This window comes from Sardina pilchardus, chromosome 2, assembly GCF_963854185.1.
Source record: "Sardina pilchardus chromosome 2, fSarPil1.1, whole genome shotgun sequence".
Taxonomy (NCBI): domain Eukaryota; kingdom Metazoa; phylum Chordata; class Actinopteri; order Clupeiformes; family Clupeidae; genus Sardina; species Sardina pilchardus.
In genome coordinates this window covers 34,531,609-34,548,586 of record NC_084995.1, presented here as the reverse complement: position 1 = coordinate 34,548,586, position 16,978 = coordinate 34,531,609, and the positions used below count along the sequence as shown (strand labels likewise).

General features: G+C 43.4%; 1 protein-coding gene across 1 annotated transcript; it reads left to right on the top strand.

Annotated features, from left to right (window-relative positions):
- Positions 1–1,020: 1,020 nt before the first annotated feature.
- Positions 1,021–14,173, top strand: diras1b (DIRAS family, GTP-binding RAS-like 1b). The gene is made up of 2 exons (XM_062528223.1): positions 1,021–1,134; positions 8,421–14,173. Exon 2 carries the CDS (start codon positions 8,454–8,456, stop codon positions 9,048–9,050), a length of 597 nt encoding a protein of 198 aa, XP_062384207.1. The 5' UTR covers positions 1,021–1,134; positions 8,421–8,453; the 3' UTR covers positions 9,051–14,173.
- The last annotated feature ends 2,805 nt before the right edge of the window (positions 14,174–16,978 follow it).

The following is a 16,978-nucleotide window of genomic DNA, read 5'->3' as shown; positions in this document are numbered from 1 at the left end:
GTCGGCGACAGCAAGCAGCAGTTCTCTCCACAAGGAGTCGGTCTCCTCAGGGTTTGGCACCTGTTTGACCAGCTGGTGATAAAGTTCTCATCTTCCCACCCTCAGACCCCCCACGGAATTGGATTTGTGGAGGACTCAGATGGAGCAGGTAATGGGGACTGGAGGCAATTTGAGAAGCACCATGCCATATTAAATGAATGAGAGCCATTCATTTCCAGTATTTGAATATAAGCTTTGGAGTCATATGTTCACTTAGGCCTAAAGCCATTTCTATTTACTATTATTTCTATATACGGCCTCTCTTTTTCATTTTATCATTGAAGATCATTTTAGTGCACGCAATTCAATCTGGGTGTTTTATTTGCATTAACTCTGAGGCGGTTTTGTCATAGTTAGTGACAATCGATTATTTATTTAGAATTCAGAACCATTCATTTGCTTCATTGCGTTCATGTTATACTTGATGAGTGAGTGCTCTCCTCGTCAGACGCTGGCAGATGAGCATGTGCTAACACAGACATGTTCTTAACGGGCAGTGATCAGGCAATGAGCCTGATTTGGACATATCTGACTCATCCGTCACTCGCATAGACGAAGCATTCTCTGCAGAAATGCTGCAATGAGCAGAATGACACACTGTACAGCAAGAATGCATCCTAACATTATCAATTGCAAGCCCACCCATTCAAGTATCAGTGTTAAACAATAATTGGCCCGATCTCTGAACACTGATGGGCGAAGCGTCATGGGATTGTTGAAGGACTTGCATATCTACTCGCCACCGACCTATCACCTCGTTTGAACGTTGGAGTGAAGTGTGCCTATTTAAGAAAGATGGGAAATGGAAGTACCTCCCACCTTCTATCTTTGGAATCAAAAGGTTGAAACGAGTTGAGAGAGCGAGAGATAGAGAGCGAAGAAGAGAGAGTGAGTGAGAGAGTGAGTGAGTGAGTGAGAGAGAGAGCGAGAAAGAGAAAGAGAGGGAGCGGGAGAGAGAGAGAGAGAGAGCCGCAGTTGAGACCGGGACTATAGGCTATCAGGTCTTCATTATTTCTGTAAAATGCGTTAGGACACGATTGGTCTGTCATTCATCTGTTTATTGAAGTCATACGGGGCGATTAAATATAAGTTCAGGTAAGTAATTTGAATAGACGCTGATTTACAAAATGTGTTGCTATTTTCGTACGAATTGGTGTGGCTTTTACAGTTACGCGCCTACTGTCGATACGTCAGCGCTAGATTTTGTTTATTGTTGTTTTATAGTTCTACAGCATATCATCTTGTCATGGGGCAAACATACATGCCTGCGGATAATGTTTTACTGTGATTATGATCATTTTAATAAATGTAACAACGTGTGATTCATCGTTTAGGTGGATGAGTGGTGGGGCAGTTTACAGGCGGGGGTTTAAAACGCATTCTGTTCATGAGCGGAGTATCATGGCATGCCTGGAAAATAATGACAGTAGGCTATGAACGTGATGGCAATCCTCACCTATTTATGAATGAAACGAGCTGCGTACGATATACCAAGGGTGGATCGACAAACTGCTGCAGATGCTTTAGTGGTGATGCTCAAATCATGCTCTAGCCTACTCCAAAACCAAGTCATTTATTTATCAGGACTGCTAAAAGCCCCTTGTATAAAAGTAGAGGGAATAAGGCACGGAGCCTCTGGGTAGGGCTAGGAAATAAGCTAGGTTTTGCCCATGCACACAAAAAAAACAATAGCCCACATGCGTGCGCGTCGGACTACATTTTCAACCATGCGTAGGCTAGTATACCAGCCACGGAAAAGGTTGTAGGCTATTTGTGTCGACAGTTTCAAATGGGTCATCACAGCAATATTCGCTGAATCGATGTCGGTTCTGTGAACGCTTCCAGTTTGTGTACGGATGGCAGTCAGCGCAGCCCTCTTGGTTAGGTTGCCGTGATTGTCTTTTGTTGAAAAACAAGACCAGATTGCATTACACATTATCTTTCCAACAACGGAGCAATTAAGTATGCCAGTAGTGAGTTGTGATTACCATTTCAAGCTCATGGTTCGCCTGAACGGGTGTAAAAGTGAGGGCAATGCACACATGTCAGTTTGATGTCCATGCTCGCGTTGTTGAATGATATACGACGTCACAGTGTAGACGACGTGCATTCACAATAATGGCTATGATAGTACCGCAGACGTAAGTGGTTTGTAGGGACATTATCTTCGGTTATAACACCTTCAGGAGCAAAGGCCCAGTATTTTGAGCCGCGCAGTACTCTGCGTTTGGTGTACATTCATTTGGCACAACATGTTAGACGCATGGCGCATGTGGAGTAGTGGTAATGGCGCAGAATATTTGCTGGTTGAATTTCAGAGTGTATCAGAAGGTATCGTGTCCATAATGATCCCTGCCTTTCTTTTGGTATTTCCGTTTATTTGTGGCATCAAACCTTGCCTCAAGGTAGCTCACTAATCTGTGCGTTGTGGAATGTTAGTCATATTAATTAACCTATAGCCATAATGGGTGCTGTGAGGTAGAAGATGCAGCTTGATAGATGGTCATTGGATCTATGGGACATCAAAAACAAACAACAATCAAAAACACCAACACAGTGCCTGAGTATCTAAGAGGCTTTCCCTGGAACAGAGCACTTGAGAACACGTTCTGGTCTTCTCTTAATTTACAATACCAGCAACCATGGCCCTTTCTCGAGCCAGGATCAAAGGGTGCTCTCCTTCCTCTCAGGCCATTCCATTAAGCTTTTTTTCTCCCTTTAATCAGTGGTATATGATCAGCAAGGATGTATGTGACAGTTTTTACAGCGCTAACATCATGCTACCATGACAAATAGGCTGCCCAAGGCTGCTAGAGTGCCTTTCCTTTATACTATTTAGAGGCTGAATGAGTTAAATCATCCTTTAAATCCTCCTTTAGAACCCAGTATGACAGTAAGTAGTTCTTAATTCCAGCCCACTGATCATCCATCAAGTGCAGGGATGATACTCTGCGGAGTAGAGATGGGAGGCTCGTCAGGTGCTCCGGCCTCTAATTAATGAATGCTGTTAATGAAGAGTCAGACTCAATAACCATCTTCATTAGAGATGAACAGGTTAGACCTTGACAAATCCTGGATATGTAACTATGCCCTGCCCCTCTGTCCATGGCCCTGTGCAAGGATTGTTTTTTCCAAGAACATGAAGACTGCCCATGCTACTAGCATCACACAACGGGTGAATGGAATATTCTACAATGCTCTAGCTGTTGGTGATATAGATTTTACATGGCATACATCTGTATGTAGAGCTATCTCCAACTTCATCATCAAATCAATTCAGCTTCAATTCAGGAACATTCTCCACAGTTTACTTTGTAAAGTTTTAGCCCATATGTGCGTCATGTGTAAGCCATGTGAAAAACATGTGCCTGGGAAAAATAATTCACCAGCAGCAGTCCATAGGAATGCTTGCAAAAAGATGTGAGCTTTGGTTAATGTCTTGGTTGCATGCTAGGGTATTAAATCCTCTGAACTGGGTCAGTGGAATCATGTCCAGGAGCACAGACGAGGTTAAGCATGATGATTAGCCAGTAAGCCCTGCCCACAGTGGGCCAATCTGTTTGACAGCCTGAAAATGAACCACATCAGGACCGGTGCTGTCCTTTACGCCGACAGGGAGGGAGTCTCCAAACGGCCGAATCCGTAAGGAAAGGAAAGCATGCAGGCCAGGACTTCGCACAAGACGCTCTCTGAGCCGGGGTATGCTTATTTGGCCGTGTTGCGCTTGGCCAGTTTAGCCTATCTGTGTGCCTTTTAGTGAGAGCTATAGCAAAAATAATTGCTGCAAATGAATGCTCTGCTTAGCAGTAAAAAAATGAAGTCATTGTATTAGTATTTTAATCTGCACTGATAATGATGCTCTACAGCAAAGCTGGAGGATTCTGTTGTGTAGAACTATTAGAATGTATATACGGTTTAGGATAATAGCACAACAAATATGGCTGTCATGGTTGTGTATGATGCTGGTTGTGCTTAATGCAGAATTTTTATTGCAACCCTTTTTTTCAATAGTCCATGTGAAAGAAATATCATGGTGCTGAAATGACTGAAATCCTGCGCCCTTGCTACTGTATTCCGGCTTGTGGATTAATGAAAGCTGACTGCTTGCTAGTGTCAGGGAGTGTCTCAAAACTCTGAAGCACCATTTAACTTCTCACTTGGTCTCTACATGGGCTACATCCCCCTCATGCAATTCAGAGAGGGAATGGCTTTGTGTTAATCCACACAACATTTGGTGCAGCGAGATGGCAGATGGATGGAGGGTATTTTTAGTCTGTGGGTTTACTCTCACATTAAGGCCTGCAATAGAGGTGCGTTTACACAGCCACACACACGCTCATGCACATGCACACACACACACACACACACGCACACACATGCATGCATGCTGTTCCAAGATAGATAGGTCCAGTTAAACAATTCAAAAATAAAGGAAATGTGTTAATGTTGGAGGCACATTTTAGTCGCTCAGAGGATTTTGGCTATTTGTTTGGTGCTGAAGCTGATGACTCACTTAGCCCTAGCAGGCTGAGATCTCCCATCTGGGCCATTAGAGCATTAGCTACTGTATTAGATACTGTATCTCTTGAAATGAATGGGATGTTTACATGGTGCCATGTTTATTGCTGTAAGCGTCCAATCAAAAAAAAAAAAGAAAAACAATTTCATGGCCATACGCTTCAGTTGCAATGACAAGTGTGCTACGTCCTGTGCTCCTGATACAGCATGAACCATCCCTGACAATCGTGATGTAAGACCAGAGCCTGTGTACGTTTCCTTCTCTCGCCTTGTGCATCTTGCTCCTTCCTGCTCCTCCTATCCACCCCCCCACCGTCGTACTCGCTCTCTCATGGCCATGCCCCAAGGGCCCGTTCCTGCAGTAACCAACGTTCTCCCACGGAGCGAGAGAAATCCCCAGCGGATGTGCGGAACTGGAGTATCTCCCGTACATGTGTGCATACACACACACGTACGCGCGCGCACATACACACATGCACACACACACACACACGCACACACAGCCACAGGATTGCTCTCACTCGACTGCACATACAGACTCCAATGTATACACACACAGATGCTTCCTCCAGCTGCTTACGCACCCCCTAGCAATCTAGGGCCGTGGGAGGGGGAGGGGGAGCGGAAGGGGTCAGCCTGCTAGCCGAGTCTTGCCTACGTTTGCTGTGAATGGCCTACTTTTTGTGGCAAAAAAAAAAAATCAAACACACAGTAATTAATGCTTCTTAATGCCGCTCTTGATGAGTTGAGGAGCCCTTTTTATGGGCAAGGGAGGCAGATAGCGCTCCCTGGGTGGCTGTTGTGCAGGCTGGTATATGTGCGATGGCGTGAAAGCAGCTCTTTAGGCAGAATGGTGTGTGTGTATGTCATAAAGCTCCTTGCCGAGATTAGTGAAGGCTAAGGTCTAATCGACTCCAGTTGGATGACAAACCACACTGCTTTTTGTCTTAAAGTGAAAATAAAACACTGACTCAGTCTAGGAATCTGTCCGCTGTAGGCAACAACATCATCATCATGATTATACTGTACGTACTTTGTTTTTCTTCTGCCTTTGATTTATAGGAGTCCTATACATATTGCTATGCTGTCACTGTCAGCTTATGAATGTTTGTGTTCACATGACTGCAAACCATGTGTAATGGGTTGTATTGTATGGTTTGCTGTGTGTATGTGAGCGTTTCTACTGCATAGTCAATAGCAACACCTTAATCAACAATAATTGTACTGAAGCTCCCTGTGTCAGCTAAAGCCATACATTAGTGGTTGGACTAAAATAGGGTTTGATGTTGGAATGGCACACTCTTTATTCGTCCACTCTCAAAGCTGGCACTTAAATGCAAGGTTATTCCCAAATTCTGCCGCATCAGCACAAACCGTGGGCGCGATTTGGAGGACCTTGAATGAGGGACATGCATAGCAATCTCCGCTAGTGCCCAACTTAATCTATAATGGAGTCTGGCTGGATGGATAGATCCGTTAAAGCCATTAATAAGTCACCCGGCCCCTCCGCCTTGCAAAGGCAAATAAATAAAGAAGAAACCCTTGCTCTTCGGAGGATTGACATCAATCACAGGGAGCAGCCTGGCATCCACAGCTCCCCTCACTATGGGGAGAAGGAGGAAGTTGGGGGTGGGGGGAAGGGGGGCGTGCCCTGTCATCAGGCTTAACTCCGCAGACACAGGCATTGATCAAAGCCTCAGTGTCTTTGCTTATTGATTGGACAGCGGGGGAACTGGGAAGGAGCGCACAGCGGTGTTCTCAGAGCAGATAGGCCGCCCATCTGCCTGTCTGTTCCTGGGCTTGTTGCGCCTTAGTGAGCACGTCCTGGTCCATTCCAATGCAGAGTGTGTAGACTTGAGCCTCATCAGGGTGGACACAGCAATTCTCTCCCCCCACGAGGAAGAGAAGGCCGGGAAGGCAGGCAATGTTGCCAGCTCGGAGAGATTACCGTCAGCAGCATCACGCCACAGTGAGATTGGAATGTCCCCGGGTTGTACATTTGATTTGAAATCTCACTGCCACTCTTTGGACACCATGTCATTTCACTCCCAATGTCAATTTTCAAGCGATGGGTAATGTGGGCTGTTGTAGTAACTGAAGCAGTTGTTGATTAGCTGTGATGATAATGCATTCAGTGGAAAACAATGCCCAGTTTGTCGGCCCCGCTGTTATACGATTTCCATTTTCCTTTTCCACCTATTTTGGTTTGATTTGGCACTGGAATTGGATGAGGCCACTGAAGTGAATTGAGCACAGTAGCTATTGCCTTTGCTCTTCTGCTCTTGATCTTGCTATGCTTCACATGTGATTTTGTCAGTGTCTCTTGCCAGTCCTTACAAGTCCGGGTCATTGATACTCCTCAGTCACAATAGAAAATGGGGGTATAAAGTGTGATCATTGACTCCATCTGTGTATGGGAATATAAACGTCAATGCTTGCACGTCATACAGAGGTTAGCAGATACACACACGCACAGTCACTGTTTTATTGAGACCTTTCCACTGTGAATACATTTTTTGTCGCCTTGGATGTAATAAATATTTCACTGGCCTATTCTGCAGAGGAAGCGAAATGTTATTTTAGGGCTTAGCACAGATGCATAATGATGAACTGAATAACAGTGCTAAACCATTTCATTTGAGGAACATGTTGCTAGTGTATCAAATGCTCTAGAAATGAATCCAGGTGTCTATATTTGAAATCTAGATAAGGTTTATGGCTAATGATTATAGCACTGTATTGTTGTATAAAGAATTAGACTATTAATTCAGTAAAAGTGTATTTGTGTACTTTAAAGTACAAGTATACTTTAGATAAAAGACATGCTACACAAGTCACAATATACAAGAGAGAAGAGACAGAGACACAAGACATAAGAGACAGTATATAATACACAATGTATAGAACTCATAAGGCACAATATGCAGAAGTATATTAATGATAATAATAATACTGTAATACAATAATAATAAGCGTTATTTGTAAAGCACCTTTCATACACAGAATGCAGCTCAAAGTGCTTTAAATTTGGAGAAAAAGAAGACAGAAAAATAAAATGTAAGAATACAAACAAACAAACAAACAAACAAACCAGTATCAGATAATAAGAATTAAGTAAAGATGAGATTCCACAGGATGGTAAGAAGATAGATACAACAGCGTATATAGTAAATCCAGTGCAGTGAAATTGGAAGACCAGTAGCGGCTGTCAAATGTAAAACAATGTGGAAAAAAATAGGCTACAAGATAAAACTATTAACGGAAAGATCTCAGGTGTTTTCAGGTCTTTTAAAAATATATTCACTGAACTCACCTGTTTGATGTACGGAGGCAGGGTGTTCCGTAGCTTTAGTGCATAATGGATAAAAACAGCTTCCCCACATTGCTTGTGGAGTACAATTAAAATATTTGCATTGAAAGATCTAAGTTTCCTTGGTTGATAGGATATTAAAAGCTCATAGATATATTAGTTGCTATGCCATTCAGAGCTTTATAATTAACATAACCTTAAAATCATAAAATAATTGGTATAAATCCTACTTTAAAATAAGGTATTAAAAAATACAAATACAAATACAACACTGATAGGGATACCTTCATGGCAACTTTTACCAAATGTATGTTTAAGAGATATGTATCCCATCCCAAATCAATGTTTAGTTTTGCTGTCAACTCCACAATTACTTCTCCGAGCTCACTGATAGACCCTACAGGACCCTGACAGGTGCTATCTGTAGTAGTCTCTTGAGGATCTCGAAAACTCATTTTCCGCAGTGAGCATTATTTTTCTGTTTTAGTGTTTTGTTAAACAGCATGTTTATGCTGAAAACTGTCACGCTGATCTTTTGCTATCTGCTCGTCAGGTGTAGGAACCGAAGGCCCAGGTAACGCTCAAGATGCCAGAGCAGAGTAACGACTACCGCGTGGTGGTGTTCGGGGCCGGCGGCGTCGGCAAGAGCTCTCTGGTACTGCGCTTCGTCAAGGGGACCTTCCGAGACACCTACATCCCCACGGTGGAGGACACGTACAGGCAGGTGATCAGCTGCGACAAGAGCGTCTGCACCCTCCAGATCACCGACACCACCGGCAGCCACCAGTTCCCCGCCATGCAGCGCCTCTCCATCTCCAAGGGCCACGCCTTCATCCTGGTCTACTCCATCACCAGCAAGCAGTCGCTGGAGGAGCTCAAGCCCATCTACCAGCAGGTGCTGGCCATCAAGGGCAACGTGGAGAGCATCCCCATCATGCTGGTGGGCAACAAGATCGACGAGCCCCAGCGCGAGGTGGAGACCAAGGACGGCGAGGCCCAGGCCACCTCCTGGAAGTGTGCCTTCATGGAGACCTCGGCCAAGACCAACCACAACGTCACGGAGCTCTTCCAGGAGCTGCTCAACCTGGACAAGAAGAGGAACATGAGCCTGAACATTGACGGCAAGCGGTCTGGCAAGCAGTCGCGAGCTGACAAGCTCAAGGGCAAATGCAGCGTCATGTAGACAGATGAGAGCTGGGGATCGCAAGGGGAACGCTAATGGCTAATGGCAGAGACTGGAACCAACAAAGCGAGAAGAACGTCAGCCTCACAGGAAGAGGGATGAGGAAGTGAATGGTTCACCATGGTTGGGGACCTTGTTTGTCGTCAGTCTAGCCCCACTCATCCGAATGGCAAGCATCCCTTTCCCTCTCCCCACTGTGCATTCACCCAGCCATCTTTCTCCATCTCTCCTTAAGGGGGCCCACCGCCTGTTTAAACTCACACAGGTACACATGTACATGCTCTTCCAAAGCCATATCATTCTTATTGCCTTGTCTGTGTAAACTACTGTATGTAAAGCAACTAAACCTTCCTCATGGTTTTGGGTAGAATAGAATTTCAACTCACCCCCCGCCCCCCTCCCATATCTCCCCCTCCCACCGGAAAGGAATACATGGAAGATCCATTCAACCGAGATGTAATGCCATGGGCCTCCGTTTTGTCAGGATGTCTATGCTGGGATGAGACTGGTTACATTATGCAAATTTTGTTTGAACTCATAACTGCTTAGAAACCCAACTGCACAAGCAACATTTTGTGCAGTTGGGTTTCCACGCTGTCATTCAGGCTCTGTGGCACAGACATCATTGCAGGATGGGTTTCTGAAACTCCATGAAAGTTTCCCTAAGAGGGACGAACAGAGAAGATGAAAGGGCATCCAGCAGAAATGCACTTGTGTTTTATTTTTGATTTTTTTGCCTTTCACATCTTGCAAAAATATTTTAAAATGTTCACAACAGGTTTTTTGAAATTCAAAGCACAATGACAAAAAGATCACGCGTAAGATTTTGAATATTATAGCAACCTAACTCTTATTGGTAGATTCGATAAAAGGATAATTTCCTTTATCTGTTGGCCTAAGAGTTCCACAATTCCATTTCATGAGTGTAGACAGAAATATTTATGACAATCATTTCATTCAAGTATAGAAGATAACACGTCTATCTGCATGGTTTTCATGTTAGAGATAACAATAAGATAGTGCAAATACTGCAATTAGAGTAGGATTATAAATGTGTCCAAAAATGTCCAAGCTTAAGGAAAATTCTTCAGACTTGCTGATCTCTCCTTCTTTGTGCTTTTTAACATAAACTCGTCACTGCTTCTATTCATTCTACGCCCAGTTTACTAATGTTTGTTTTGACAGTATTGTAACCTTTTATAGTGTTCCCTAGCCTGTATTTAACTGTGCAGTCATGTTTGACTGAAATCCTCAGGATCCAGGACCATTATTGCTGTTAGACCCTTCTTCACTCAAGTTCAGTGGTATCATTTTGGGAAAAAAAGAATAGTACAAAACAAAGTTTGCTTGGAACAAAAAACACTTTACATAATTATTGGACATGTTGTCTTAGGCTTGGACAGCAGGTCAGTCTATGCCCATTGGGCCACACTCTCACTCTAACCACTATTACAGGCTTGTAATTTGTCAGGCAGTTAGTTTCCATCTCATGATTGCGATGGTAGATATCATACAGACAGGATACAGGATACACAGTGCCCAGAATGAATTGGACTTTGTTCTTGGCTTGTGTCAGACCAATTCATCAGATTTGGCCAGTATGTAATAATAGACCATGTGTTGCAAACAGGTACATCTAGATTATTTACTGCTTGTCAACTAGTGCTTGCCCCGACAGAGAACATCATTACCTTTTGCGAGAAAGAAAAATGACTTAGAATTTTTTCAAAAATATCTCAAAATAGCAAAACACTGGTTTGTGTGAACTAACAAACACCCGTCCAGATCATTTGGCAGACTGAGCTCTATTTATTACCTATTTATTCAAATTTATGTTGCACAAGGTTCTATAGAGTCAGGACTGAAGTGGAGAGACAGACTCCATGACGTCCCTGTCCTGAAACAGATGGGCTCAGTTCACCATGCAGATTGTGTGTCCCAGATGACTAATGAGCCAGTACCTGGGCAGAATTCCTAACCTGTTTCAAATTCAGTGTGAGAATTTGCTCGCATTGCACTTTATTTCAGTCAAACTCTTGAGAGGCTGAACGTTGTTCGTCTCTCTGTGTTGTGTTGTTGTCTTGTTGTGTTTGATCAGAGGGTGATGGCCTGGCTGGACACAATGCATTTGTTGAACAAAATGGCCCCTGTCATTTTACCCAGAGTAGGATGGTGATATGTTTCAGCACTAAGTCAAAAGCACAAGACTATCTATTTATTTATTTATTTGTTTGTTTCTTTGTTTCTTTCTCTTGCTTGGCTGATGTGACCAACAGGGTATCGTGATAACGGAGAGATCTTACATGTTTTAATGGCACCTTTTAAAAAATAATGTTTCTTTTTGTTTGTTTTTAACTATGAGATGCAATTAGATATTGTTGTGTTACGGCTTCAGTCAGTGTGTCAAATGATTAAAAATACCAAACAAATCTGATGCTATACGTGTTCGTTCTGATGCCGAAGAGAAGCACACTACTATTTTTTAAACCAATTTCCCCTGGCGCTGTCATTGTATACTCATTTAATACAAAACAACTGGGCACTTTACTAGATTCTAATTAATGCCACTGTATATTGACCTCAGTGTGTAAAATAGGTTGGTGGAAAAAGGTACAATGAAGTACCCTCATGTGTAAAATTGATATCTGTCAAGTTCTATTCTGTGTAATCGTACGGTAGTGCAAATTGAATTTTCTTGTTTGGAAAATCATTCAGAAGCAAAAGTAATATACAGTACAACATGCTATTGTGCTGTGTCAACGTATCTCTGTGTCACAATGTTTTTTTGCCATCGACATTTTATGTACTGAATCCTGTAACATAATGTACGGAGCTATTTTATTTTGACAGGCCGGTCATGTGAATTTGTGCAAAAGTACTTTTTTTTCTCACTGAAATCTCATGTACAAAGTCAGTGTAGAATTCACTCTCCATACAATCAATTTTGCAGTAATGGTATACACTGCATCTCAGATGAGAAGCAGAGATGATTATGGCAAATACCAATGTAAACATTGTGTACAAGGCAAAAACCAAGCATAGAGCAATGTTAATGCCAAATATAATACTATTATAATGAGATAGCCAAGGAGTGAGATAGCTGCTCCCTCTTGGGCCAGATATGGCCTGAAGCTGGTCTGGGTGTGGAACAGCGACAGATGCTCTCTAGGGTAAACTCATGCAGTTTCAATCTCTAAATGCATTCGTGAGATGCACAATATGGTCATTGCTAAGACATTTGGAACTATTTGCTCTGATCCTGTGGATTCATATGAAGTTGTAGAGGTAACAGCTACTGTCCACCCTGTTGAAACATATGTTTAAATGTGTTCGTCTGTGGCTGTTTTTTATTGTATGTTTAGCATGTCATTCAGCAGGATGTTGATTCTGATAGTTCTACTTTAATGGTGCTATGAGTGAAGAAGTCGTCACCTTGCAGACACATCTGGTGATATTGGTTGTACTCCACAAGGTTTTATGCAAAAATATTATTGTGCAACCAAACCCTCTCCTGAGTCCTCCAGTCCTTTAATTCTAATCCTGCACAGCCATGTCTCCAGTGTAAGCCAAAGTGAAAATGAATGAATTTGATAATATACATTACTGTGAATCCGGACTAGCCTTCCTCCACTTGCTCTCTTTGACTCCCACGTGAGTCATGTGGAATTGCCCAGGTTGTAGCTCGCTCTGGAGACGGCTCTGGCTCAGATCTTAGCCCAGAGCCGGCGCCTTCCTGGGCCCCTTGCCACTGTGAGATGTGAGAGCGCCTCAGTATCCGCTTCCCGTAGAATCCCCATGCAGCTCTGAGCGAGTGCGCGAGTGAGTCATCCTCGAAATGCCTCCGGAGATGATGGAAGGCTCAGGATCAGGGGGTGGAATGCGCTCGGCAAGATGCAAACGTGTCGTGGGAGGGGAGTCGCACAAGCGCCGTTGTCAATTTCACGCTCATTTGGACGCACCAGCTTATTCAGACAACACTCGACAACAAGGACTGACACAGTTATCACCAAACTTTCACTCTTGGGTTTGGTGGCAGTGGAGATGTGCGCCACTGATTCGACTGGGGGACATGGGAGTCTCGCCACCCCCTACATCTCTCATGCCCTCCGGCGGCAATCCCATTGGCTTTTACATGGCAAAAAGTGTCTGCAATTTCCAATCCTCCACTTCCCTTTAGGCCGTGGCCAGTCTGGTGGAGAGGTAGAGAGCTAAGTCACAAGACAAAGACTTATAGGCTTGCGTTCACAACAGCTCTTCTGTCACATCACTCCGCAATGCATATAGCTGGCCATCTCCCTCCGTCTCCTGTTTACGCAATGCTAACCTACTTTAACAATGTCTGTCAGCAGGCTCTAAGGCTTCAACTGTGTCGGTGTCACCTGTTTTTCAACCTTTTCATGATTGTAAATAAGTGTAAAATTGTATGTACATGACCCTTTCATAAGATTTCTCACGTTCCCACACTGGAAACAGAGGAATTGGCATAACACTTCATAATGGCTTTGGTCGTTATTAGTTGAGGGATCTAAAGATATTTCCTTGGCCTTTTTTTCTTTCTTTTCACAACTCTGGTTATAAACACACCTTAAACAATGGTCATAAAGGACCTTAAACAATGTCTGATGACTTGGATGCATATGCCAAGCTAGCTTGTTGGCATAGAGAGCACTTTAAACTTGTATGGGTTAAGGAATGTACTGGGTCCTGTGGATGGTGAGGTGCTGGAATCGCGTGTAATGTTGCAATCCATACGAAACCTGTACAGCATGGTCCCTATTGGTGTTCACCAGCATGAGGGCAAGGACAAAAAAAAAAAAAAAAAACACAACTGTGAAGTGACTTCTCACTTTGATTCCTGTGCATTTCATTTGTTTGGGAAGTATATTGCTTTTACTGAATATGTTTTTTGTACAATATTATGGTTTGAGTATTTTTTAATCTAGCTGATATACAGTATACAGACATTTCCTCTAGCAATAGTCTTCCTATTAAAAATATGCTGTCCTCATGCATCCCTCGACAAACAAAAATATGACATATAAATATGATATATACTTAAATGATATTATATATGATAAATCTGCAAACTGATTTTCATAATAAAATGGTATTAAAATTCACATTCCTCTGACTGACAGTTGCTTTGTTTTGTTTTTTACATAGTAGCCTAAGATATGCGCAACTATGCATGTATAGCCAGTGTACTGTATATGTATAGCTACCATGCTTTTGAAGTTCTATCCAGATAATCCACTCCGCTCTGAGATTCCATGTGCTGTTTCCATGGCAACGTCATGCTGGTCTCCCCATCCTATGCTTGGCTGGCTCAGGACAGGAGCATGTGGAGGCAGTGAACTTTGCTCATCGCTGACACATTAGCCTAACATGACGCAATTACTCCAAAGGCCCCGGCACCCGACAAATAACAAACGCTTCCGTCTAACAGTCACTTTACACGGAAATTACCAAAGCACAGCAATGAGCGAGAACAAATGTCAAGATGAGGAGGAGCCACGCTTTTTTATGGTGCAAGAGATTCGTCACCATTAACAGCTTACATAAAAGACACAGAAAAGGCAGAACGAAATGAAAGATTCTAAATTGCAGCGAGTGGCATATTGATAGTGGCATATTCAAAGCATATCCCCCCTTGTTGGATGCCTTCCAGCTGCACACACATACTGATGTCAATCCTGAGACAGTAATCTCTTAACAAGAAGACGCTGACTCTCGTTGTCGTGATAAGAGAGAGAAGGGAATTTCATTATGATGTTGTACCAGCACATGTCCAAGGCCTTGGCAACCATTTCTTTCTCTGATCTCTGCTGAGCCACTCCCACCATACAATGCCTACAAGAATAGAAGCCCTATGCCCATGCGTAAGCGCAGAGATTACATCGCACTGCTTCAGCATTCCAAGTAGATGTTACGGCATGAGAAATGGACTGAAGCACTGATTTAAAGAGCAAGCGGTGGCTATGGCTCAATCAGCAAGCTAATTACGCGCAGTGACAAAGGCCTCTGATCCACTGCTGACCAGAAGCACACGTTAGAAAATGGCTGCTGGGAGCCGGCATGAAATAACTCAACTCCCCTCTGACTGATCCTCTGGCTGCCCCTCTCTCTCTCTCTCTCTCTCTCTCTCTCTCTCTCTCTCTCTCTCTCTCTCTCTCTCTCTCTCTCTCCCTCGTTCCATTGCCGCCTCTCCTTCCATCCTCCTCGTTTTTTCCCCTCCCTCTCGCTTTCTCTCCTTTCCTCACTCTCTCTGTTTCTCTGCTTCATCTTCCTCTCTCTTTCCTCCTCCCCTCTCCCTTCTCTCTCTCCCTCTCTCTCTCTCTCCCTATGTCTCTCTCCATCCTCTCACTCCTCTCTCTCTCTCCCTCGCACCCTTTCTCTCTCCATCTCTCTTTCTCTTCCTCTCTCCCTCTTCCTCGCTGTCAGAGTGCTGTGTCGTGAGCGGGGCTTTGTGTCAGCATTAATGCAGTGTCTGCAGCTCCTCAGCCTGTGCTAGATGCACTGCTGCTGCTGCTGCTGCTGCTGCTGCTGCTGCTGGCGCTGCTGGTGAGAGGGACTTCAAAGGGAGGGAGAAATAGAAATGTATAGGCATCAGCATAATTTCATGCTCCACAGGAAATTAGGCCAATGCAGTAGAAGCTATTCTCTCCTCTTCCTGTTCGCTATAAATAACATCTACTGTGGAGATGCTGGTTGTCCGACAAAAGTCAGAATGCCATCTCGCGTGTTTTTGTGATTTTGTCCTCACTAGCAGTAACTCTGATCACCATAAATGAGCAGCAGATGAGAACATCTGAACCGACAGGATCTTTTGCACAAGAGCTAAGGCACCCGTGTTAGAACTACAAGAACACATCATGCATTTGCAAGACTGGTGTACATACATGCAGAGCAAAACATTGCTATCTTTAAAGTGGATTATCTATTGTAGAAGAGGCAAAGACAAATATGTGATATTATTTTGATAATAATGCAGAAAGAGTTACCTTGGATCAAATGTAGTTTTATGATATTGAAAACCAGATCAACACATCTTCTAGTGCTCCATCTGTGCTAAGAAGCACGGTATAATTCCAGTCTTAACTAGATCACAAGACATCACAGATATCCTGCCCCTAGTTCCTCCTGGAGGTCTTAGGAAATGTTTGATCAGGTGCCAAAGAGCACTTTTCCCCTTGAAGAGTGGATCAACCAACATTACACTCCACACAGCAGGCTTAGTCAAGCAAAGATTTCCCAAGCACAGGGTGTCTTAACTTGTATAGGCCTACACCAAGCCATCTAAAAATTAGATAGGATCTCTACGCAGCTGTGAGAAGGCTTCTGATTATGCATGATATTGTGTCGACAGATATTACACATTAACATGGCTAATGTAAGATAATTAATTCATGAACTGAGTGACATACTATATTGGAGCCTTTTACCCCACCCCATTTTACATCTATACTCACGAAAACACCTTCAGAGGCACATACAGTCCAAGCTACTGAGAAACAGATATTGAGTAACGGCGCCCTCCTGGGTCAATACCAGATATTGCATATTGCGGTTGGAGAAATTAATGGTTTTCTCTGCGCAGATGTGTGAGGTGATGAGAACACCGCGTCGCATAGCAGTTCAGATTTATTTCGACAAATGATAATACATGCACATAATAATAATAAAAAAACGTTTGGCATTTCGAATTCAGATGAAAATAGGCTGCAATCTTTACGCAGTATATCTATGTTAGGTGTGATAGGGCGCTGCGTAGCCTAGTGATTGGATTTCAATATCTAGTTAGAGCCGCCTATTTCACTTGGAATCGAGTCTATTTTCCCCTGGAGAGAAAAGCAAGTTTGTGTGTGAAAACGCTGTCACAAGTGGTGGGGAGAAGGGGGATTGGGTGGACAGTGGTAAACGGAGGGGGT

What these genes read in the sequence shown, in the direction of transcription:
- diras1b (XM_062528223.1), top strand. Translation starts at nt 8,454, where the DNA reads ATGCCAGAGCAGAGTAACGACTACCGCGTGGTGGTGTTCGGGGCCGGC.